General features: G+C 45.4%; 1 protein-coding gene across 8 annotated transcripts; it reads right to left on the bottom strand.

Annotated features, from left to right (window-relative positions):
• Positions 1-399: 399 nt before the first annotated feature.
• On the bottom strand, positions 400-26,778 carry CHEK2 (checkpoint kinase 2). Of its 8 annotated transcripts, none has more exons than XM_061603499.1 (15): positions 26,061-26,778; positions 24,436-24,560; positions 23,648-23,795; positions 20,187-20,280; positions 18,599-18,707; positions 17,363-17,419; positions 16,680-16,741; positions 15,933-16,032; positions 12,996-13,082; positions 11,239-11,402; positions 7,892-8,007; positions 7,551-7,667; positions 2,954-3,039; positions 1,603-1,671; positions 400-578 (listed from the first exon to the last, which is right to left on the bottom strand). In XM_061603499.1, exons 1-15 carry the CDS (start codon positions 26,401-26,403, stop codon positions 495-497), a joined length of 1,761 nt encoding a protein of 586 aa, XP_061459483.1. In that variant the 5' UTR covers positions 26,404-26,778; the 3' UTR covers positions 400-494. The 8 variants fall into 8 exon arrangements, with proteins under 8 accessions (XP_061459483.1, XP_061459484.1, XP_061459481.1 ...); XM_061603500.1 differs by having other exon boundaries at positions 1,591-1,671; positions 20,187-20,256; XM_061603497.1 differs by having other exon boundaries at positions 1,591-1,671; positions 26,061-26,777.
• Positions 26,779-26,787: the final 9 nt, after the last annotated feature.

Genomic DNA, 26,787 nt, shown 5'->3' with positions numbered 1-26,787 from the left:
GCACCAGATGCTTCCTTTCCCTCTATGGATTGCCACTGGTCTGTCAGCATCTTGAAGAGTATGTCAGTAGCTGCAAAATGCTCAGCCTTTGTTGACTCAAACGCTGCAGCTGAACAGAAGAACAGCTACAAAAATGATAATATATAAATGCACTTGTGTATGTGAGAAGTGCCTGTCCCTCAAGTAATAACAGGAGTCCAGTAATGGGGTGTGTGTGTGCTTGCCCCGGCACTGTCCCTCAGTTGAACAAGTAGCCTGCTGAGAAGAAGTGTCACCAGGCCCAGCTGCAGGCACCCTCTGGAGCCGGACAACAGCAGGAAATCAAACGTGAGCCTGAATCCAGTGGTGAAACCAAAATGAGTAGCAGAGGCCCAAGGACTAGAAAGGAGCACAGAAGCCTTCGGTCTTAGAAAGTTTTTATTTATCGAGGGATAATTTGTAGGAGCTTAATAGATTTCTAAAATTCTGTTTAAAAAAAATAACCACAAGAGCCATTAAGAACATTTCTTCACTATTTGCACCTTCGAGGGCCCAGCCTGTTCCTGTTCTGCGCAGTGCCGTTTTCTGCTTGTGAATGGCTGAAAGGAAAAGCAGAATTAACTTCTTGTTCCACCTGCTGCAAGACAATGGCAGAGCACAATGGTGCTCCAGACCTCATACTCAACCATGGTTAAGGAAATCTGTTGTCTGAACTGATAAATCATGGTTTGCAATCACCAGGCAAACCAGCAACCATGGATTGAAGTGGGTTTGCAAACCATGGATTTCTGCCAACTATTATGGCTTGGTGTGGTGCCTGAATTGACAACCCACCATTATGAACATTTAGAAGCTGTTGTGCCATCAAGATGAGGATGATCTTATGAAACAAAGAGAAAAAGCAGACAAACAGCTCTCAAACTGACATCACCTGTGAAACGTTCAGAAACTCAAACTATGGCTTAGAGTGACATTTGACTTTTAGCCTAGGTGACAGTATCTATCACCTCTTGGAAAAGCTGCTTCAGGTTATTGTGTCTTATCTCTGCCAACTATTTTATGTTGCCCTTTTATAGATTGACTACTTTTGGTATATGGTTGCAGTACACTATTCTATTTAATTAATTTATGGTGCCTTTTTATTGTAAGCCGCCCTGGGAATTTATTTACATGCAGAGATTATATTTGTGCCTTTGAGCACTTCACGGACATTAATGTCACCATTGTAAAACAAAGCCACTATTGTACACCATTTTTGTTTAGGGCATCTCCACCCCTGGACAGCCAGCCCTTCCTCTCCATATTCCACACACACACAAAAATCCCCTTCAATGGTATATCTATAGGCTGCTACAGCCCTCTTCACCTGTCTAAACTTCCACCTGAAGCTTCAGGTCAACCACAGGCTCTGACCCCATTCTGTCATGCAGCAGAGGATCCCTGTGAAGCAGGCTACTCAGATCCCAAATCTCTGTGCCAGCTTAAAAACATGCTAACTTGAAATTAACTTGCTTTCCTTTTTTAAAGAAAAAAACCAAAATACTTTTTGTAAAACCAGCTCAACATTTCTTTAAGTAATAAAACAAACAAACAAGAATAAAAAACAGATACCAAAGTTTCCACCTCTGATTTAAGCACTGGGTCCTGTGCTTGAGCGATTAACTGTTGGAAAGTGTGTTTCATATTTTCATCCTGTGAAGAATATGTGTTTGTGCATATATTTAAAATGAAGAAATTGCAGGGAGGCACAATTCCAGCACTTGTACAATTAAACACAGAATGAGCATTAAGTAATGCAGGGGGTGCAGAAGTAACCAAGAATGAGACTGCGTCAGTAGGAGGGCAAGCGGAAGCAAGAATGGGGGGAAATCAGGGTGAGGAAGCAAATTGTTAGTTATTCAGCTTATTGATACATTATTTTACCTCTACAGTAGAGGTTGCCACTTGGATTTTTGCCTCAGACACAAAAGCTTCTTGGGCAGTTTCTGGTCATGGACAGAGATATTTTACAAAGAGGTGAAGATCAAGGGATTCAGCAGGGTGTGTGTGTGTGTGTGTGTGTGCAAGCAGTAGTCTAAAGTGCATCAAGGACAGACCTGGATGCCACCGTCAGCCTTGGCCATCAGCTACCAGCCCCTCCTTGGCAGGACAAGGGCACACTAGGGGCTTCCTAAGGGGGTCATATACCCACCCACCTTCTCCACTCATACTTCCATCACTTCCCCTGACCCCGTTTGAACTCTATGCACATGCTAATTTGCTACTGAGAAAATCTGAGGTTATTTTGTTGACATACAAAGCCCTAACGATATCAGGCTTTCTCCTGTATGCTAAGATTCCTGGATGAGGCTGTCCTGGTTGTGACAGCCTACTGGGGTTCATGATGTGACAACCCAAAGGAGGGCCTTCTCGTTGTGGCACCCAGCTTATGGAACCACTTCACTTCTGATACAAGGTATTATTTATTTATTGTGTTTGTATACTGCCCCATAGCCAAAGCTCTCTGGGCAGTTTACAGTAACTAAAAACATTAAAAACAAATATACAAATTTAAAACACATCTTTTAAAAACAATTTAAAACACAATTAAAAAAAATTAAAACTATTTAAAAACATCAACATTGCACTGTAAGCATCAACACTGATGGTTCACCTAGGCACTGAGCCTGGGTGGGATCTGTCCAGCTTACTGTTGGGTGTGATCCATTTTGTTATATTTTAATGTGTTGGATTTTATTGTACTGATGTGAACCACTCTGGTATTACTAATGAAGGGCAATATAGAAATGTTTTAAATAAAATAAATTAAATCCTGTTGTCCATTAAGATCCTGTCCATCTAGGCCACAACATTTTAATATTTCATCATGAATAAGCTTATCTGGCCTGTTTCCCCACAATATACCTCAACTACTGAGGCAACCATGTTGCAGGCCATGTTCTACCTAGACAGTACGGCTCAGATGAGCACATACCTGAAGCCAGGGATGCTCCAAGGCCTCTTCTATTTTAAGACGCTTGTGTGGGTCCACTACTAGCAACTTCTGTACAAGATCGAAGGCTGAAACAAAGCAAAATGGTCTGCAGATGGGCAAGAATGGAATAAAGCCATGCTGTTGTGTGTAAACCCTAGAGCTGACCAACCACAAATACCCTATACATCACACGCTCATCCATATGAAACACTAAGTGATACCAATGCCATTCCTTTACCAAGATATCTCAATGTACTGTATTATTATTTATTAAATTTATTAGTTGATTTTTTTCAAAAATGAACTCAAAGCAACTTACAAATTAAAAACAAGAATAAAAACCACCCAAATATTCACAATACTATGCATAAAAAGCAAAATCCAGCTTATCCCCACATAACTAAAAATATGCACAGAATTGTTCCAAAGGCCTGTATGAATAAGAACATTTTTACCTGGCACCTAAAAACAGGTAGTGATGGCACAAGACATGCCTCCCTGGGGACAGCATTCCATGAACAGGGAGCCACCACTGCAAAGGCTAGTTCTCGCATCCAGGGACAGACACACAGAGAAGAGCCTCCGATGACAAATGTAGTGGCGTCACTAGGGTTGGTGTCACCAGGTGCGGCAACTAATGATGTCACCCCCATGGACCTCCTCCCGTACCAGACCATACAGAATCCTTAGTAATGTTTTTTGTACTAATGTTACTCGTAAATCGTAATTCCCGTATATTACTGAATGTAATAGCAATAGTAGTGACATAAACAACTAGCAAAATTAAAATTACACTTTTAAATTACAGTATCATACGCACAGCCTAAATGTATTTACATTTATACATAGTTTCATGTGGTTAAAGTGAAAATTCGGTAAGAAAACAATAGAATTTGAAGTGACTGACCAAACAGAGTGCAGAAACACAACACTAAGCATGCACAGAGACTACAATAACACATAAGGGTAGAATATTAACATGCAAATTAATGTCTGCAGTGGGTCTGAATGATTCTAATTGTAGCCATAATTTTACTATCATGCAGTGAAGAGTGACTAGCCATTAAGGTCTACATCCTGCATCAGCAGCCAGTCCACAACGCCACCATATCTCTACAATGATGGAACAGCATTAAATGTTGTGACACTGTGGTAGCTGCTGGCAAATCAACTATTATACTCCATCCCAAGTATTACTCTGCAGATGCACTCAGTCCTCAGATAAGACCATCAGCAATTTTTGAAATATTGTTATTTGCTCTTAATGGAGACAATTCAACTCAATTCCAATGAATTACAGATTCCTGTTTCTAGAAGAACTTCCAATATCATTTTTATATAACTTATCAAGAGTTGACGTGCATTATAACCTGTATCCATGGCATTTCCATGAAAAATAATGGCTACTCTGGGCTAGAAAAATTATTTGTAGGTGTAGGTGGAGTTGGGATTCAAAGAGCTATTTAGGCATGCACCAGGAATTTGTACTAACTCAGTGCAAGTTTTGACTCCCTCCTTTAAATAGCCAACTCTGTTGCCATATCATTAAATGCTTTTAAAACTCTTGCTCAGTGTGCCATTCAGCCTGAAGGCTGCTAATTCAGGAATATAAGCATAAAGCCTTTTTGGACTCACAGAACTAGCTTTATGGTTCAATGAACAGGTGCCCAAGATTTTCTCAAATGTATTGATCCTTATTATCAGGGAATGCCCCTTAGCCATAGCACTATGAAGAATAGGAGTGCTCCATATTTTAGTGTGGCAACTGAACAGCGCAGAGTAAAACACATTTATCTGGAACTAATGCTGCAATCCCATACATGTTTACTTGAAGTAAGTCTTTGTCATCACAGTGGGACTAACTTCCAAGTACACGTGCAAAGAATTACACTGCAAGTCTCCTTAATTTCCGTAAGACTTCCTTTTGAGTACGTGGATAGAATATAATTTTAGTTGATTTTAAAGAGCAGACCACCATGCCATATTACAAACTGGTTTTTGAAACTCCTCTTGTGAAGCTGCTGTGAAAGAAAAACAAGCCCAGAGTCTTTTGGGACAAACAGAACTGGCTGGAGAATTCTTGGATCCTTAGAAACAGAGCATTTGATATATTTCATATTCTTAATAGGAACTATTTAGCCACTTGAAAGTCATACTACCAAGTACAGCTGCTGATTTTAATTAGTTTTATCAAAAGAGTAACTAAATAAAGCTTTCATTTATTAAAATGACAGGATGCAGCCAGTTTTAATTAATGGGGCAGTGAAGTAAATACCTTTCCAATTTTAAGGCCATTTACAGAAGCATATATTTTATTTTCACAGTAAGACTGCAGTCTTATACAGCCTTACCAATAAGATCCATTGAATATAGTGGGACTTACTTCTGAGTAAATTTGCACAAGCATAGGCTGCACATATTGGCTTCAAATCATAGTTTATGGTTTACTGTGAACACAGTTTTGGATCTTATCTGTTTTGCTCTTCCCTATTAGCATGCAGGAGAAACAAACCACAATTCCTGGCAACTGGAATGGATGCAATACTAGTCAAATATTTAACAAGTTGCAAATGTTCCTAGGAAGTACATATATTTTCAGGGATGTTAAAATTAATACCAACTTTTTTATTTGTGTATACACTTTAGAAGATTGGGATTAATCAGGATGATTGCACTGGGCATGCTGCAACAACAAAAATAACTTGACACTGATGTCCTCCCAATGAAAGAAAGAGACTAATTTGCAGTATTGCTTTGCATGCAGAAAGTTCCAGATTCAGTTCCTGGCAACTCCAGTTAAGAACTGAAGTAGCAAAGGGGCTAGGAGAAAACTCTGCCTAAGATCCTGAGCAACCACTACAATCACAGTTGATCGAGCTGGTCTAGAAAGTCTCACTATACACAACTCCCTTGTTGATTTGATTTTGCCAAAGCATCGCGCCCGCTCACCTGCTTGGGAGAAGCAGAAGGCGTGCAGGAAAGTGAGGCACTTGCCCAGGCCGGCGCTGAGGGCAAAGCCACCCAGGAACCAGCAGCGGCGGAAGAAGAGCTCGAAGGCGGCTGACTCCTGGTGCTGCCCGGCTTGCCAGTAGCCGTAAGCCATGGTGAACTGGTAGAGGTCAGGTGAGCAGTGCCAGAGAGGAGCTGCCGCCGCGGCAGATACTGTTCCTGGGCTGCCCGGCCCGACGCCCTCACCCGGCTCCTCCATGGCACGCACTCGCTTGCCCACTGCTCTCTGTGCCCCATTGGCATGAGAAGCAGGCCTGGGAACGCCGGAACGCCTCCCTTGCCCTGCCAACGCTGCTCCCGGTCTTGCCCGCCCGCCTGCGGCCTGCCTGCCTGCCTCCAAGGAGGAGTTGGCTGCTCCGATGCCAACCCGGAGCGCTTCTTGGCTCCTTCGCCAGGCAACGGGGGTGGTGGCTCTGGGTGTCACCCCTCTCATGGTGTCACCTGGGTGTGGTCCGCACCCCCCGCACCCGCCTAGTGATGCCTCTGGACAAATGCAGGGTCCTTTGAATTGAGCCTGGAGACTTATTTGTACCCAGTGCAGCCTTGTCAGAATTGGTATTATACGTTCCGTCTGTCTTGCCCAGGCAGCAATCTGGCTGCTGAATTGTGCACCAGCTGCAGTTTCCAAACCATTCAAAGGCAGCCCCACGTACAGCATATTGCAGTAAACTAACCCAGAGGTATGAAGGCAGAGGCAACAATTATTTCTAGCATAGGTATATTCATGTCATTGGTATGAGAAACTGTATCATTCACTCCTGTTCAGGGATCTGCTGTGCATTTGTGTGTGCAGGATGAATTCTGCTACCACAGAAAAACCTTTGTACGTATCAGAGACATGAGCAGGCAGGCTGCCATGCATTGCCATGTTCCAGCCCAGTGCAGGTTACCTGACTGCTGGGATGGCAGGAAGTGGGAGCAAGAAGCCCTGCAACAGACCTGAGCGTGGAAGGCAGGCTTGCTGTGTAGCATCTGCCCTTATCAGAGCCAATCATGGCTTTGTTGCCAAAGGGTTGCAGATGCACTTGATGCCAAAGCAAAACCCAGTTACTTCACGAGATGCTGGCTGGATACAACACACCTGTGGGACTTGCCACACTTGTTTCCTAAGTGGAAGAGGGAGGAGGTAACCAGGCCCAGGGCCAGCACGCCGAGAGTGGGGGGGTGGAGCCTGCTCCCCAATGTTACTGCAGGTCACAGAGTGGGAGCTCCCAGGCACACACACCCTGCCCCAATACAAGCAGTGTAGGCTTAAATAAGCCTGATTGCCTCACCTACCTGTCACATTAGTGCATCAGTGTGCACACCCTGTGCAATGCACACACATGCCTGTCATCACCTAGGATGGCAGCGGGGGCATCTCTAAGGGGTTGACGCCCTTGCTGCCATCTTGGGTGATGGCAGACATGCACATACAGCCAGCAGGGTGTATGCACTGATGTGAGAGGTAGATGGGGTGAGTGGGCCTGTATTAGTCCTGTGCCACCTGTATCCAAAGGAGATGTTGGGGTGAATGGCAGTGTGAGCCTGGGCAGGCTGCTGCCCACAGGCCCAGTCATGCCTGGCGCCGGCCCTGGAGGTAACTCACCTCTCCCACCTGCTTGACTGAGGACCAGGAGAAGTTGGAAGCCTGTTGGGAGCCACAGGTAGTTTTCTGGGGCTAAGAAGTCCCTTTCAGCTCCTTGTCTTTGTCTAGCCAGCTTCCCTGCAGCAAGGGAAGAGGACACCAGCCCATCCGTGTGTTTGAGCCCCAAATGGCACTCCTCACACACTTAGGAGGTCTCTACATTTGTAGAGATCCACCACATGGCACAATGACTCCTGCTAAAAAGCTCTCTTATGCATGTACTATCTCAGAGAGGAGCAAAGAACATGCGCTTCTGTGGCCAATTAGCACACCCTTGTCCTGTGAATAGGAACATGTCATACCTTCTTTTGACACATGATCCCAAATTTCTGCACAGTAGTAGTAGTCTCCCCTGGCAATTTGCTCCCTCAGAGACAGCCGAGCATTTTTATCAGAGAAGGGTGGATATCCGGAGAGGCTAAGAGAGACAAAAAGAAGGAAAACAGGCTGGTTCAGCAATTAAAAGTCCAGCAGATCGCATCAGAAAACCACTGAGGTGCAACATCTGAAATGGGAATCACAGGTTCAGATCTACCCTTGCCTACAAAGCACAGTCCACAGCAATATCCAGCCTACGAAGCACAGCTATGAAGCTTGGAAATGTAACTCTCACTCATCCTTACCAACCTCGCATGGTTGCTCCAAGATTAATAGGCAACTAAAAGCCTGTCTCTAGGTGTGCAGAAGTGAAACTGATTTTAGTGGGTTTACGCCCACTAACATGTGTGCATAGAATACAACCTTAGTTCTCCGTGGAACTGTTAATTAGCTACTAATTGTTAATCAGTGGATGTAATGAAGGCACATGCATAACATGTCAAATTCTGGCCTACTCATCAACCTTTACTGGCTCCTTCAATCCTGGTTCTATTTGCTCAACAGCAACCCAGTGGACAGTGAGAAAACACAATTCATGAATTCAAAACCACAAACCCTAAATTTACAACTGAAACAAATACACTAGCTTATTGACGAAACTTAATGATGATTGCGCTAATTGCCCCGATTTTACAGAAAATCCCAGGTAGGGGTGATGCATTTTATGTTAAATACCTTTTATCTGATGGATTTTCTCAAGTCTCAGCTAAGGCAGCCAGCGTCTGTGCTGCAGCCATCATATGCCACAGAGCACCGTGAACTCACCAGCTCATATAGACGCGCGAATTGGCTTTTAAATAGAGCTTGTTTTAGCATTGTTAATGTTTGTATTTTATTGATATTCGGTTGTCTTGATGATTTGTATTTCTATGCTGGTCTTTGACCGTAATAAATTCATTCATTCATTTATTCAATGATGATATGAAATTATTATTACTATTATTTGATTTATATCCCGCCCTTCCTTCTGGCAGGAGCCCAAAGCGGCAAAAATATGAACTGAAGATAAAATTGGAACTACAGCAACTTAAAGTAACTAAGAAAATATCTTTAAACATATATGCAAACACTCATTAACGATTCATGATGAGATGCATTAACAATAAAATAACAATATAATAATATGGCCTAGTAGCATTGATGAGATGATTAAAAATAGCATTGACAAAGCAAACATTCAAAATAAATCACTTTCCTCCTAACTTCCTCCAGCCCTGCTACTTGTGTATTTTAGCTCTAAGTTCTGTAGAATAACACAGTTACCTATGAGTGGGAAGGCCTGAAGCTTGAGCAAATCAGGGCAGAACAGACAGCAACAGGAAAATAAGGTAATTCAAAAGCAATTCCCTCTTAAGAAGAACTAACTAACCCAAAATTTGAATGCCTTTTATACTAACCAGCAAACTAGATCAGCAGGTAGGAATTAACCAATAATATGTAATCGCATGTAGGCCATGAATTACCATAATCTGTCTGGGAGAGGTACAAACTGAAATGGACCCTTGCCTCTTCAGTGACTTTCTGACACACTTTAACACTGCACAAATAGGTTGTGTGTTCACTTTTGTTTTGTCTATGGAGCAGCTAATGAGGAACCCTTCTTGCTGGCAGCAGAAAGTGACGGTGCCAGCAGCAACTGAAGCAGTTGCACTCAGAAATGACACAGACAGAATCAGAGTATGTTCCACTTTGTTATCATTGTGGCTGCTCTATTCTATGCATCCACTTTAACACAACTGCCATATTCAAGCCTATTAGGCACTGAATTAACAGGAATGGCAGGAGATAAAAATAACAAATAAAAGGCACACTTTATTTATTTAAAATATTTCTATCCCACCCTTCTACCCTACAATAGGGCATTCAGGGCGGCTACAATAAAATTGCACACATATATAATAGAATACACAATAAAAACACAAACATTACAGTAAATTAAAATGCATAAAATACAATTAAAATGCATTATGCATACACATAAAAACATACATACATGTATATATGTGCATACACATATGAGGTGGTAAGAATAAAAGAACTTAAAAGATAAAAAACTTAAACAACAGTGTCAGGGCTGACCCGTTAGTCCCAACCAAAGGCTCTATGGAACAAAATAGTTTTTACAAGTTTTGGGGAAACCATCAGGGAGGCAGCAAAGCGGGCTTCTCGGGGCAAGGAATTCCAAAGTCTGGGGGCCCAACTGAAAAGGCTCTCTCCCGCATGCCTGTCAATCCAACATCTTTCATTCCAGGCACGCAGAGACCAGAGGCAAGTGATCTTAAATCCAGGGTAGGAACATATGGACATAAGCAGTCCCTTAAGTACACTGGTCCAAGGCTGTTTAGGTCAAAACCAGCACTTTGAATTGGGCTCGGAAACAAATTGGGAGCCAGTGGAGTCGATAAAGCACCCTGCGCCGTGCTCCAGTTAGCATTCTGGCTGCTGCATTTTGGACCAACTGTAGTTTCCGAATCGTTTTCAAAGGCAGCTTCATGTAGAGTGCATTACAGTAATCAAGAGTCGATGTCACTAATGCATGTGTCACTGTGGCCAAGTCAGCTGCTTCCAGGAACGGACACAGCTGGTAGACCATTTTGAGATGGCCAAAAGCACTCCTGGCTACCACAGCTACCTGATATTCCAGCAGCAGAGCAGGATCCAGAAGAACTCCCAAATTGCAGACCTCCTCTTTCAAGGGGAGTGCAACCCCATCCAGAACAGGTTGCAGCCCTATCCCTGGGGCAGTTTTCCCCTTGGCCAGCAACACTTCCATGTTATCTGGATTAAGTTTCAGTTTGTTAGCCAACATCCAGCCCTTCACAGCCTCCAGGCACAGGTTTAGGACAAGCACTTCCAGCCTGACATCAGAGGGAAGGGAGAGACAGAGTTGAGTGTCATCAGCATATTGATGACATTGCACTCCAAATCTCCGGACCTCTCCCAGCAGTTTCATATAAATGTTAAAGAGCATGGGAGACTGAATGGAACCCTGCGGTACCCCGTAGGCCAGCGGGCAGGGGGTCGAGCAGTAGTCTCCCAGCACCACTTTCTGGGTCCTGTCCATCAGGTAGGGATGGAGCCACTGTAAAACAGTGCCTCTGAGACGCATCCCAGCTCAGAAGGATACCATGATTGATGGTATCAAAGGCCGCCAAGAGGTCCAGCAGCACCAACAGGGATGCACTCCCCCTGTCTGATGCCCAGCGTAGGTCATCTTTATGGAAGGCCCCAAACTTTTGCCTACACATAATAGCCCTACTGGGTTTCTTACCAAATAAAAAGAATCACTCCTAGGCTCCAGCAGTCCACTGATCGTCCATAGCCACCCGTTCCAGAAAAAGTTTGAACTTCAGGAGCAAGATAGTCAGGTGTTCCACATAAGGTTTTCATAAGTGATGTTTCTCCAAGAATTTTGGATTGCCCAAAATCTGTAATCTTGCACAAGGAAAGTGAGAAGAATAGTTCAAAATTTCACAAGTCACTTAAACTATCTTTTGCCATGAAGGTCTGCATAGCACCCCTTTCCACACCTAAGTACAGACAAAAGAAATTTCTAGAAACAATAGCTTTGCCTCAAAAGGAAAACTTCATCTAGATGCTCCCACAAGCTGCAGTAATGGCCACCAGCTTGGATGGCTTTAAAAGAAGATTAGACAAATTCATGGAGGACAGGGCTATCAATGGCTACTAGCCATGATGGCTGTGCTCTGCCAGCCTAGTCAGAGGCAGCATGCTTCTGAAAACCAGTTGCCGGAAGCCTCAGGAGGGGAGAGTGTCCTTGCACTCGGGTCCTGCTTGCGGGCTTCCCCCAGGCACCTGGTTGGCCACTGTGAGAACAGGATGCTGGACTAGATGGGCCACTGGCCCGATCCAGCAAGCTCTTCTTATGTTCTTATGTTTATTTTATTTATTTATCTTATTTATTAAATTTATACCCCGCCTTATGGCCCAAAGGCCCTCAAGGCGACTTACAAAAAAACACGAACATAATACATCAATAAAACATAATACATCAATAAAATAATACAGTTCTCAAAATTAAATAACAATTCTCAAAATTAAATAATAAATAACATTTGCAGTAACTAACTATAAAATAAGGTGATTCCCGCATCATACCGTAAGTCAGCAAAAAAAAAAAAAAAGTTCTTCTGTCAGATCCAATTAAATCTAGAGGAATTTGCAGAGGAAAAGGGCACCGTAGACCAAGAAGAGTCAGAAACTACACCAACTTTCATCCTCACAAAACACACCCCACACATTGCATACAAGGCAGAAAGACTCAAATTCCTTCAGTCTTAAATACTTCATTCCATAACAATGGAGAGCACGCTTTGGAAGGAACAGTTTGTTCTTACAGTAAGCTATGTTTCCTCATGGATGACAAAAGGTCTCCGAGCGGGTAGTGTAGCTCCCCCTACAGCTCAGAGGGGGATGTATGTCTTTTCTTTGAAGGTTGCCCGTGGCTGGGTGCTGTATCGCTAAGGCTGCCCAAGGCTCTTAATATGCCTTTTCTTTCAAGGCTGCCAGCGGCTGGGCGCTGCCCATGACTACCAGTGAGCGCTACCCAAAGCTCTTAAAATGCCTTTTCTTTGCTGATTGCCCCTTCATTTTATCCATGTCAAAGCAGGAATAAAGGAGAGCTGACAGAAGGTGAGCAAAGGGAATCTGCCAGGAGGGTTTTTGTGGGGGTTTTTTAAAGGAAGGAAGCACAGAGGTATGTATGAAGGGAGGAAAGAGAAACATAAAAAATAGAAAAAACGGACAGCCCTCAGTGAGGAGAAAAACAGATACCCCTCAGTGAGGAGAGAGAAATCAAATAAGATGTGCTCTGAGCTGAGACAGGAAACGAACTGACCCTCAAGAAGAGGGGAGGAGCGAAAGTATTTGCTGAAGCGTTTCCTGTCTCTGAGCTGTAAGGGGAGCTACACTACCCGCTTGGAGACCTCTGTCATCCATGAGAGGAACCAAAGCATCTCACAGGACAACTTTATTTAAAGCACATGGGGGGAGAGACAACCTGCTCACCTTTATAAGGCAATTTGCCTCAGGAGATGATAAAAGTACGTTCTCCAGCTTCAGGTCCCGATGAATAATGCCTTTTTCATGAAGGTACTTTTGCATGGTACCAAAGAGGGGGGGAATCACATCATTAACAGATTGCTATGCATACCTTTGCATGTAGGATCTCCCTGCTTTTTGTAAAAAGACATTTAGAATACCCCGTTGCTTTCCATACCTAGACAACTCCCTTACAGGCAGGGATCATCTTGTTCTTTAATCTTTGTACAGCCACCAGTGCTTTATAAAGAAAAACAACCACCTAGTATTTTAGACATATATAGTCTATATTTTTAATTACTGCCCAGAGAATATGGTAGAACAATTCAAAATAACAGGTCCAAACTGCAAGTACAATGCTTAGAACTGATCCTGAAAGAAACACAATATTAACTCCCAATCCTGAACAGAAAAATCTCAAGAGGACTCCACAGAGGGAACGTGAACAGCAAAAACAGTTCCAGCAGGAGGAGAGTCTCAGCACTCCCCACTACATAACGAAATGCCGGCGTCTCAGGCAGAAAAGAGTCTCTCTCAGCCCACCTGGAGACGCCACCGGGGACTTAACTGGGACCTGCAGCATGCAAAGCAGGTGCTGCTTCACTGACCTAGGACTGTGAGAGTCTCAGCAAGCAAATGGATGAGGGATGGGAACCCATGGGCAGCTCAACAGGTGTGCAGGGGGGACAACATGGCAACCACAGGACATCATTATGACATCACCTGACTGACAGGTGGGTTGCTCTATCCACCTGCCAAAGCCTCCCCGTGCCCTTCCTTTCCATTCCCAATATCAGAGGTGAAAAGTGGAAGTGTGGAGAAACTTCAGAGAGCAGCACTGGGACTGGCTTGCTCCAGCAAAGGCAAACAAGAGCCTACTTTAAGCTTCCAATTGTTTCTTTGTAGCCCTGCCCCACACCTGATGTCATGTATGATGTCAGGTACAGGGAGGGTGGATATGACTTCCCCAAAATGGCCTGGCGGGCCAAATGGGGCCTAGAAGGCTAAATTTGGCCCTCAGGCCAGATGTTCCCCATCCAATATAGAGGTGAGCCAGTGGACACTGTGTACTTGGACTTTTAAACACCATTCAACAAGGGACCCCACCAAAAACTCCTGAGTGAGCTTAGCAGTCATGCAATAACAGCAGATGTGCTCTTGTGGGTCAGGATCAGGAACTGGCAAGGAAACATAAAGCAGAGAGTAGGAATAAAGGGACAGTTCTTCCAGTGGAGGGATGTAGAAAGTAGAGTCCCACAAGGATCAGTATTGCAACCTGTGTTTTTCAACTTGTTCATAAACGATCTAGAGTTAGGAGCGAGCAATGAGGTGGCCAAGTTTGCTGAAGATACTAAATTGTTCAGGGTAGTTAAAAAAAAAGAGATTGCGAATAGCTCCAAAAGGACTTCTCCAAAAGGAGTGAACGGGCGGTAAAATGGCAAATGCAATTCAAGTGTAAAGATATGCATATTGGAGCAAAAACATCTTAATTTTGCATATATGCACATGGGGTCTGAACTGGCAGCAATTGGCCAGGAAATAGTCTTTGGGGTCATCATGGATAGCTCAGTGAAGATGTCGACCCTGTGTGTGGCAGCTGTGAAAAGGCAAACTCTATGCTAGGGTTCATTAGGAAAGGAATTGATAATAACACTGCCGATATCATAATCATATTATACACATCTATGGTGCGGCTGTATTTGGAATACCGTACGCAGCTCTAGTCACCTCACCTCAGAAAGGATATTGCAGAGTTTCAACTGAATATCAAGAAACACTTCCTAACTGTTAGAGCGGTACGACAATAAAACCAATGACCTAGGGAGGTGGTGAGCTCTCCAACACTGGAGGCATTCAAGACGCAGCTGGACAGCCACCTGTCGTGGATGCTTTAATTTGGATTCCTGCATTGAGCATGGGGTTGGACTTGATGGTCTTACAGGTCCCTTCCAACTCTACTATTCTATGTTGGGGGAAAAGGGCATGCAAAATGAACCTATGAGGAAAGGCTGCAGCATTTGGGGCTTTTCAGTTTAGAGAAAAGATGACGAAGAGGTGATGTGATAGAAGTGCATAAAATTATGCATGGCATGGAGAAAGTTTTTCTTCCTCTGTCTCGCATAACACTGTAACTAATGAACATTCAAATGAGGCTGAATGTTGGAAGATTCAGGACAGACTAAAGAAAGCCCTTCTTTACATAACGCATAGTTAAACTATGGAATTTGCTCCAAAAAGTGGCAGTGATGGCTTTAAATAGTATGAAATGGCTTGAAAACAGTATTAAATAATTTCAGGGAAGATAAGGCTATCAACAATTACTTACTAACCCCAATAGATATGTTCTACCTCCACTGTAAGAGTATGCTTCCAAATACCTGTTGCTGGAAACCACAGAAGGGGCTAGTGCTATTGCACTCAGGTCTCACTTGTGGGGTTCCCACAGGCATGAAGCCGCTGGCTCTCCTTATGTTCTCTGTCATGGAGCCATGATCCATCCTCAGGGAATGGAAATGTCAAGCCCTCTTATGCATTGTCAAGTAATGGAGAGAGGTGTGCTGCTCTTTAGAGACACTGAGGGTCTACACAGTGGATTTCTCTACATGCTACATCAGAGGTGGCTAACCTGTTGACCTCCAGATTGGCTCCCAACTCCTGTCAGGCCCAGCCAGCATGGCAAATAGTCAGGGACAATGGAAAATGTAGTCTAGCAATATCTGGAGGACCAAAGGTTAGCTCCCTTGCAGGCTGGCTGGAAGGGGCTATGGTCGTCATGTGGTGCAACAGATAAAGCAGAATCCAGTTTATACCAGCGAATACATTAACAGAAATGACAGTAGTCAAGCAAAACCAAGCCCATCCCAGTTTGGGATGACAGCCAATGTTAGAGAGCTGTGGGTTTACCTGCACAGCTAAAAGCATCTGATAGAAATAAAGTTTGCAAGTTGCTTCGCTCAATCTTGCTGGGCGCAGAACCTTGTCAAACAGCTCCCCACCTTCCATCCTGAAAGAAAGAGCAGAGTGAGATCTTTGTCTGAAAGCAAGATAAAAGATGGACAGCATCTATTTTTCACAAACAAAGTGTCTACTTCATCACTGAATACAACATCCTTCAGGGGAGCAGGCTAAGATCTAGGATTGGCTTTCCAAGGCTAGCCAAAAACTAGTAAGGAAATCAGGGTGGTGGGGTGAGGGTGGTGGACAGGATTACTGTTTGTTGAAATCTCTCTGACCAAAGATACCTTCCAAAAGGGTGAGAAAAAAGCCATGGCACCTTGGAGATGAAGTGGCTCATTGTGGCACAAGTATTTGTGATCCAACAGCCTCCTCATCAGACACACAAGGTGGACTCAAGATGGGAACATCTACACACATGGATTATTTTGAACACTAAAACAGTCTGGACAAAAACTAAACAAGGCTGGTTCCAATTACAAATCCAGCCCCTGAGAAACACAGTCCAGAGATTCTCCACTCATTTCATTTCTCTAACTTCTATTTCCAACAGTCATAGTCTCAATTTTTTTCTTCTTTAATTATAGCAGCACTGAACTGAAATCCTCCCTGCTCACTCTAGACAACTGACACTGTCACTCACAGCCTAAGCATAAAACCACTGCTCCAGAAGAAAAACATAGATGAGTGACTTACAATTCCAACACAATGAAAAAGTCTTCTCCTTCAAAGAAGTCTATTATCTTGATAAGGCAGGGCTGTAGCAAGGGAGGAAAAGAAACATCCAAACACTTTCTATGAACAAGCCACTCTCATAGAAAGAGCTGAAGAAAAGCACTTAAAAAAGGATTCTGAATATGCACCAAAAGCAGCTTCTATCTTCTGAAGCCAAAGAGCAGCACAGAACCCACAATTCAAAGGAAAAGCTTACAAATGTGAAGGAATGGGAGCAGCATCTCCAAAGCACTTAAATATTTCCCTCTACAAGTACAAGTGGGAACTGCAACAAAATGTTGCAACGTGGCATATTTCTGTTCAGGGTTCCAGCCAGCCATGCCTTCTTCCGTGATACTCCATTCCCTCCTCCTTCGTCCCACACCTTTCCCCACTCAGTCCATGGCTGCTGAGGGTGGTCAGTCCTCATTCCCTCCCCCACCTGAGGCTTTTCTTCCCCTTAAAAGTTGTTGTTGTTGTTATTGTGCTCAGGTTCCCCCTGAGCCTGGAGATACCTCCCTCTTGTGTGGGGGTGGTGCCATTTCAGGGACACAAGGACCCTTAGAGAAGGGGTTTGCTAGTTCTCAGAACCACGGCCAGAGCTTTAGTTACAAAAGAATAAAGAAGTGAGGCAAAAAAGCTGTCTGCTTTAAGGGCTTACTTACGTGGTCAATCTTCTTCAAAATCTCCACTTCTGTTTCCACATTAAAGGGCTTGTCCTGCTTTTAGACAGTGGAACATCAAAGTGCAAAGTCACTTCTAGAAGTTTGGCATGAGCCCATCTGCTTAGCTCAAGGTGCATACTGACACTTGTGGTGAGGAAACTCACACACCAACAGAACATCAAGCACTCTGCCCTCAGTAAAGGTGTGTGAAGGCAGCTTGAATTGCTGCAGCAAAAAAAAGCAGTAAAGCCAAATGTAAGGCACTTAGTTCAGCTATTAAAGTCCACAGAACGTCACGTATGAACAGAAAGCAACACCAGGCACACAGCCATGTGGAGAAGAGATCTTAAAATCTGAAGACGCAGTGCGGGAGGAACCAGAGGCTGGGAACTGGAGCAGCTTCAACATAGCAACATAGCATATTCCTCTTCAGTGTTCTACATACTAACTTCCCCAAGTTAGTGAGCAGATGTCCCAGCTACCCAGTTCCCTCTTGGGATAACATCTGTGGATCCGTGGTAGATGGCTTGGGGGGCAGTTTGTTGAGTGCAAGGGGAATTTTTCGTTCTTGTAAAAAAATACATACATCTATGAAATCTGAAGCCACTAAGAATTTGTGTTTTCATATGAAGCCCTCTCAAAACTGGGGGAATGCCAGGGTGGGGAGTGATTTAAGGTACACACCAGGCGGTTCTACATCAGGCAGATTTTATTTATATAGCCCTGTCCAACCTTCCTCAAGCCTGGCCCCTCCAGATGTTTTGACCACAACTTCCATCAACCCAAGTGAGGGCAGCCATGTGGGAAAGGCTGGTGGGAGCTACAGTCCAAAACATCTGGAAGGCACCAGATTGGGGAAAGCCAGTCAATCCTTTTTCCTGCAACAAAGGTCTGGTGAAAAAACAGCAGCAGCTTTCAGGTTACACTAAGCTCATAAACACACCATCAGATAAAGTACAAATTCCACTATTGCCATGAATCTCAGCACATGCAGCACAAACTCTGCTGGTAATTCCATGCTATGTGTTTAGGTTTGAAATGTGAGCCCTTTAAGTTTGCGAGTTATCCATAAAATATTTAGCACAGACCAATTTGAATATACTATCTTAATCAGCAGGAGAAACAAACATTTTTTAATCATATACACAACATACATGACAACCTAAGGTACTTCATAAATATTCTTTCCCTCCATCAAAAAGTCCCTGCCCAGAAGACCTAAACAAAAATACTTACATTTTCTGGCAAAACATCCGCCATAAACCTCCGCTTATTTATTATTTTTATTGCCACTTTGTTACAGGTGTCCCTTTCAAAGGCCAGCTTCACCTCTCCACAGGCACCACTAGCAGAAAAATACAGAGGTTACTTTAGGGTTAGCAAAAGTTTAGGCATTGAAGCTTTGCAAGGAGTGCCTACAGTGCCCCAGATTAAACAGTGCTCTCATCTCTCATCCTTCGACCTGGGAGCAAAAGACCGAGCGGGTTGCTTTATTTCCTTATCTTTTAAAAATCATCAGCGAACCCCCTCATTGAAGCCTACCATGGACACATTTAGCACAGCTTCAAGGCAGCTTTGATACCAGACCTGCCCACTGGTGCAACTCATAGTGATCTCAACAGCAGTCAGCCTGTTCATACACCATGATAAAAATCACATCCTACAACAATTAGTAGACGAAGATCACGTACTATCATTTGACCTCTCCCATCGCTATCAGTCAGAGCTGAAATGAGAGAGCAAGTCTAAAAGCATTACCCCAGCAATTACAGGTACCCCTTGTCTCAGCGGCTGGAATAAGCCAGAAAAAGGGATACATTTTTTCAGTGCTCCCCAGCTACTAGCAAAACAAGACATTGCTTTCCAATTCCATCCAGATCTATTGGATAGAGAATGACTAAGCTCTGAGAGGGCAAGCAAGCAGAAAGTTTGCAATCGAGATTCAAGTCATCATGACGCTTCACACTAAAATCCTTGGGCGGGGGGAAGAACCCTCCTGCCTTTTTCACCCAGTCAGATTCCCAGGATTCTCAAGGTAAGGTCCTTTAAGGCATGCACATTTGTTTGTCTGTGTGCGTGACACACAGAGAGAGCAAAGCAGGTGGACATTCTGTGGAAGGACACATGATTTCACTAGTAGACCGTCAAAATCCTGTTCTTTTTCACCCAATCAACATCAACAAATGTGATGTCATCAAAGGATCCACTTACATGGCCAAGGACAGGAGGATGCAAGTTTCAAATAAATATGATTTCCACCTGTTACCGAGCAGTGGCAACCTGATGTTGTGCAAGTGTGAAGCAACTGGTGACCCCCTTCTTCCCACAGAAACCCCAAGACATCCTCGCTGTAGGAGCAGGATTTATAAATAAAAGCTTACCTAATTTTACATTACCCGGGGCATACCCTCCCACCACAAAAGAAGACTCTCAGCTAGTGAGAGTGCCAGTGCAGTGTGTGGTTAAAGTGTCAGACTGGGACCTGGGAGATGAGGGTTCAAATCCCCAGTCAGCCATGAAGCACGGTGGGTGACCTTGGGCCACTCACTGTCTCTTAGCCTATCCACCCTCACAGGGTTGTTGTAAGGATAAAATCAGGAGGGCAAGAACCATGTTTCTATGCCACCTTGAGCTTGTTCAAGGACAGGTGGGATATAAATGTACTAATAAATAATAACCACCACAAAATAATGAATAAAAAATTCTGAATTGCTTTTCTATGTGCCAGGACCCTGCCTACAGAGAGCACTGTACAGAACATGCAAGAAAGGCAGGCAGGCAGAGTCATTCCCCCCCCCCAGCAACAAACCCAATGCTGACTTACCTGCCCAACGTTTTTGATATGATATATTTGTCCCTGAGCTCCTTGGGATACTCCAACTGATGATCATCCTCTGTGAGGTCAGAGAACACAAACACTGCGAAGGCGAGCAGAGAGCAGATCCCCATTACTAGCATCCTATCCTAATTCAATAACCAGAATTGAAAGGAAAACACACAACTTTGCTACTTCCCTTCAGTTTTCAGTGTTGTGGCCAAACACAATGGAGAGGATCACAACAAAAGAGTTTTTATATATGAAACAATGCTGAAAGAATTAGATCCTGTTCCAAATTACTTTGCTTCACACCCAGTGAAGTCTGTATCCACTGCGGAGGGTGGAGAGCAAATATCTATGTCTGAACAGATTTTTAAAGGAAGGAATCTGAAGACCCAAGGCAAACAGTGGTGGCGGGAGGTAAGAACATAAGAAGAACTTTGCTTAGTTTGATAAAGAGACCATCAGGCCCAGTATTCTGGTCTCACAGTGACTAACCAGATGCCTATGGAAATCCTGCAAGCAGGACATCAGCACAACAGCCCTCTCTGGATCACAACCCCAGCAACTAATAATAATAATGAATAAAATTTTATTTGTTAGTTGCCTATCTGTCCGACTTAACGGACACTCTAGGCGACTTACATAAAATAAAATATACAGTATACAATATACAATCAACACATTTATCAGATTAATCTAACATCAAAAACAGTAATTAAAAGATCAAGAAAAACTAATCCACCCCAACGTTCTTATAGGCCTGCCTGAATAGCCAGGTCTTTAAAGCTCGGCGGAAACTCATCAGGGAGGAGGCATGTCGGAGATCGTAAGGGAGAGAATTCCAGATGGTGGGGGCCACAACTGAGAACGCTCTCTCTCTGGTCCGCACCAGCCTAGCTGTTTTGACTGGTGGGACCGAGAGGAGGTCCTGTGTGGCTGATCTTGTAAGGCGGCCTAATTGGTGATATTGGAGGCGGTCCTTCAGATAAACTGGGCTGAAACCGTATAGGGTTTTAAAGGTCAACACCAACACCTTGAATTGGGCCCGGTAAACCACTGGTAACCAGTGTAGATCTACCAATACCGGGGTGATGTGATCCCGGTGGCGGCTATGCTTCATCAAGCGTGCCGCCGCATTCTGTACCAGCTGCAGTTTCTGGACCGTTTTCAAGGGTAACCCCACATAGAGCGCATTACAATAGTCTAAGCGAGAGGAGACCAGGGCATGTATTACTCGCAGGAGCAGATATACAGGACGGTAGGGTCACAGCCTTTGTATCAGATGTAATTGATACCAAGCTGCCCGGCTCACTGCCGAAACCTGAGCCTCCATGGACAGCTGGGAGTCAAAAATGACCCCTAGGCTGCGGACCTGGCCCTTTAGGGGTAATCTCACCCCATTAAGTACCAAGTCGATATCTCCCAACCTTCTCTTGTCACCCACGAGCAACACTTCGGTCTTATCGGGGTTCAGCTTCAGCCTATTTTCGCCCATCCATCCACTTATGGACTCCAGGCACTTGGACATGGTCTTCACAGCCAACTCTGGTGAAGATTTAAATGAGAGATAGAGCTGAGTGTCATCCGCATATTGGTGACACTGCAGCCCAAAACTCCTGATGATGGCTCCCAGCGGCTTCATATAGATGTTAAATAGCATGGGGGAGAGGATAGAACCCTGTGGTACTCCACAATTCAGAGGCCAAGGGTCTGAAACCTCATCCCCCAATGCTACCTGTTGGTACCTGCCTGAGAGATAGGAATGGAACCACCGTAAAACAGTGCCCCCTATTCCCAATCCCTCAAGGCGATTTAACAAGATACCATGGTCAACGGTATCAAACGCCACCAAGAGGTCCAGGAGGACGAGGAAGGTATATTCACCCCTATCCAACGCCCTCCTCATATCATCTACCAGGGCGACCAAGGCTGTTTCAGTTCCATGCCCAGTCCTGAAGCCCAACTGGAAAGGATCTAAATAATCAGCTAAATAAACTAGCATTCTAATACTTGAGACAATGCAGCCATCATGACTAGAAGCCATCGATAGCCTGTTCCTCAATTAATTTGTCTAATCCCCTTTTAAAACCCACCCGAGTTGGTCTCCATCACTGTATCTTGGGATAGTGAATCCCATAGTCTGCCTATGCACAACCATGTGATGGCTCTTCAATGCTGCTCTGAATACCAATCACTGGAAATCACAAGCCGGAGGGGGTACTGCCCTCACAATTAGACCTTTGGCCTGATCCAGCCCTCTTCAGTGGAAGAGCCCGTTTTGCATATAGAAAGACCCGGGTTCAATACCTGGCATCTCCAGGTAGGGGTGGGAGAGACTCCCTGCCTGAAACCATAGAGAGCTGCCGCCAGTCAATGCAGACAATACTGGCCTATATGGACCAACGTGTCTGACTCAATATAAGGCAACTTCCCAGGTTCTTCTATTACATTCCGGATTAATTTGAGTTCTGAACACAGCGATAACTTCTAAGAATATCAACTGGAAGAATTTCCCAGAAAGGAGAAGCCCTCTTAGAATCAAGGACGAAAAGAGCTCCAAGGCAGAGGATTTTTGTAAAGGAATGCCCATCCTTCAAGATTCAGTTTGAGCCCTCTGTCATTTTCTTCAAAGCATTTGACCAGGAAAAAGTTTTCAACAGTATTTCTAGATACAACCCAGGTCTCCAGCTCTTTGTTCCTGGCACTACTGATGCTGCCTTGCTGTACCTGTGGAATACCTGGCGATACTGATCTTCCTTCTGGATTTTGTTTTGACCTACATGCATTCTCTGTGTTTGGAGTATGTGCTGCCGCCGCCGCCATGTCCTTCTCCTCCTCCTGCTCCAGGCAAGGCCCAGGTCCTCGAGCCCGAGCTCCTGCAGCTGCCCCCCCCGACATAAACCATCACCAGCAGCAGCAGCAGCCCCGGGAGCAGCGCCTGAGCGAGTCCGAGGACATGGAGAGGAAGATGACATTGAAACAGCAAAGAGCTTTGCTGTAACAAATGCCTATCGGCCTTCTGCCTCTCGAGAACTGCTGCCCCCACTAACACCACCTCCTCTTTCTTGGCGGTGCCGATAATGATAATGTTATTTAAATTAATTTTTGTAGATTGTATTGCTTTTATAATATTTTTATTGTATTTTTATACCTGTTTATTTTTCTTGCAAGCTGCCTTGAGGGCCTTTGGCCAAAAGGCAGGGTATAAATAAAATTTAATAATAATAATAATATTTTATCAAACTGTGTTGCTCTAAAGCCATGCAGATTGACTGAGCAGCCTTGAACATCCACAGATTGTCTTCACGCTGATCTTGGGGGATGGGTTCAATTAATCAAAATCCGAACCATTTGTGTGCTGAAAGCAACGGGAAAATATCAGTGTGCTTCCTTGCCTATAGCTCTAGCATTTCTACAGGATTACACTCACAACCAAACATGCCTGTCTTTGCAAGTTCTCTTACCTTTGTTCTGGGGCAGGGAGAGTGCAATTTCTGCAACAGATGCCAAGGGAAGCTTCTTGCCCTTCCCAATGACTTTTCCATTGATGAAGGTTCCATTTGCACTTTGGTCTTCAATATAGGCCACGTAGGAGCTTCTGGGTCCCAGTTCCTTGGAGAAAGGACAGTCAGCCACTTTGGGCTACCTGCAACTCTTTACCAAGCATTTGCTATGATCAGTCCTCTTGTTGGCATACTACTTCTCAAAGTACCAGCCACTGAAATTGAGAGCAGCTAGCGCTGCTCATAAAACTGAACCCTTAGCAAACACGAGGAGAGGTGTGCCCTCTTGGCAGGTCCTCCTCCAGAGCAGAATCACAAATTGGGAAATTAAAAGGGTTCAGATTCTGCAGCTAGAGCCCCAGACAAATTCCACAAGCCAAAGAGACAACACCGCCTCTCCCCAAATGAACCAACCCTGACCCCAGGATCGTCACCAGAGGCCCTTCTTTGTGTTGCCTCTCCACAGGAGGCCTGAAGGGTGGCAACATGAGGACAAGCCTTTTCAGTGGTGGCCCTCTGGCTGTGGAATGCTCTCCCAAGGCAGGCATGCCAGGCACCTTCTTAATCCATCTTTAGGCTGTCATAGCTTATTTTGTTTGGCTTTTAAGTTTTCACTGTTTATGTTTTTAAATCTGTTGTAAGTCACCTAGAGACCAACGAAATAAGGAATACTTAAAACACCCATTCACTTCCTCAAAGTGGAATTTGCTGTGAAGTGAGCAGCAAGAAGGGGCCACCACAGAACTTACTCTGAAGATACGGAAGTGCTTCTTGCTGTACTGTTTGTAGAGCTCAGTCTCGGCCACCTTCAGCTTAGCAAAGCTGTAGTCGCAACTTGTGTCTCTGCCAAACCAGTATTCATTTTCCACACAGTCTGGGGTAAAGCAAAGAAAGGGTGCAAACCCAAATGAGGTAAAAGCAAGTGGAAAGCACACACTCGTCTCGTCCCCTCCTGGGCCTGGAGAGGAGGCTCAAACACAGAGGGGTGTTTTCCCACCCAAATCAAAAACTTCAAGAAATTAGAATCTACCAGAGATTTCATCTGACACGGGGTTTACGACTGAGCTCTCGCTGAATTTTTATTCACCGAAGATACTATCTTGCTAACTGGTATCAAGAGGCAGAATGAAATTAATAGAAAGGAAAGGTGATTCCCATTAAAAATATCTGCCCAAATATTGAGAAATACTCCAGAGTCAAAAAGAGATCACAGTCTACAATGCATCATAAAACATAAACAGCAGTACAAAATTGTATATAGGAGACCAGAGCTGCTGCAGTTTGGTCATTATCCACATTAAGATCATAAAACATGTAGATGAATTCCTGGGACATTTTCCTTCTAACACAAGGAAACTCCTCAACCAGACTCTTTCCAGCACTTGCCTTCTTTGTAAGTGTTCATGATTAAAAAAAAGATGACGAAATCGTATCATAAAGAGGCGAACAATACCACAGCTGGGCATGCTCGCCACAGGTCTCCTGGGCACTTCACAGTGGAGGTTCCTGGACCCATCCCACATAAAACACCATGTGTTTCTTGAACCAAGGCAGGGGCTGAAATAGGCTCTCAGGCTGGCGAGGGGGTTCCTTGCTGTAGATGCATCTCTATGACATGGTCCTTCTATGCATTTGTGATTCTGACATGTCACAGTAACATATTTTCCATGATATTTTGATTTACAATGCAATATGTTATACAAGATATGCTGTATGTTCTGATTAATTTTTTTTCTCTGTTTAGGCAGAGATTCTTCCTCCCATCTGGAACCCGGGAGAGTTTCAGACAGAGCTGCTCCTATTCAGCAAAGACAATGATGAGCTAAATGGACCACGGCTCTGATTTGGTATAATAAGGCAGCTTCCTTATGGGGGGGGCTGAATGCTGGCCAGTGGGCCAGACCTTATCTCCCCTAGTCTTCCCCCCACCCTGACCAAATCTGACCGTCTCTACCTGTCAATCACCTGATCATCAGGACTTCAAAGCACAGTGCAGGGCTTATTTCAAGGAGCTTGCAAAGAGTCCTCTAGGGTACTTCAGAAGCGCCTTTTGGTCCACTCCAGCCAACTTTTTACCTGCCCACCCCCGAGGTCATGTATGAAGTCAGGCAATTGGCAGGTAAACATAGTCAAAATGGGGGTGGAGATTCCGCACCCCCGCAGTCTCAGGGCTGCTGGCATGTGAACCAGAGTGGCAGCTCACAGCCCACCCGAGGCGCAGGAAACGACCCAAGAGGGGCGCAGCAGTCAGGCGAGGAGCAGCAAAGCGCAGCGTCGCCGCCGCCGGACACGGAAGGGGGAGCAGGAGAAGCAGGAGAAGGGGTCCCGCTCTGGCCCTCTGCTGGCCGCTCCCAGGCGCGTCTGCCGCACGTACCGCAGTTGGGGAAACCCTTGGCCAGCCCGAAGAGGCGCCCCCAGGGTTGCGGGCTCGGTGCGGCGGGCTCCGCGTCCTCCTCGGGGATGGAGGGCAGGTCCTGCGTGGGGAGCGTCTCCAAGGAGCTGAGCGTGCCAGAGCCGGACGACGACGACGACGACGACGACGCCTGGCTGCCGCCCGCAACCCCGACAGAAGCACCCGGAGCAGCGCCGGCGGAGGAGCCTTCCGGGGCCGGCGTTGGTGGTGGCTGAGGAGGACGCGGCTGCCGCCCCCGCCGCTTCTGAGGGGCGTCTGGGCCGCCCCGCTCGCCCGCCTGCGCCCCCGCCTCGCTTTGGGACATCCCGGCTCAGGCGCTGCTCTGCGGGGCCGCCGGCATCGCCCACGCACGAGGGGAGGCGCGGCTCGGGGCGCGCTTGCGGGACCTCAGCTCAGGCGGCGCCTCCCCGCGCTGCTCGGACGCAGGCGCCTCCGGCCTCCGCTGGCGCTCGGGGAGACGCGTCCCCTCGGGGCGCAGACCCGGTGAAGGACCAAGGTGCCCGGGGGGCGATGGAGAGAGAGGCTCGGCCCGCGCGGGGCCTCTGCCTGCTCGCCCGCACAACAGCCCGGCAGTGTCGGGCGCGGGGAAGCCGCCCACCTGCCTGTGCCCTTGTCCCCCTTCCCTGCTGGGCTTCCTCCCGCCTTTTCGGTAGCCCCGCCCCACCCCGGCGCGTCACGGGCGGGAACC

The sequence above is a fragment of the Rhineura floridana genome, chromosome 19 (assembly GCF_030035675.1).
Source record: "Rhineura floridana isolate rRhiFlo1 chromosome 19, rRhiFlo1.hap2, whole genome shotgun sequence".
NCBI lineage: Eukaryota > Metazoa > Chordata > Lepidosauria > Squamata > Rhineuridae > Rhineura > Rhineura floridana.
This window is presented reverse-complemented; position numbering and strand designations above follow the sequence as displayed.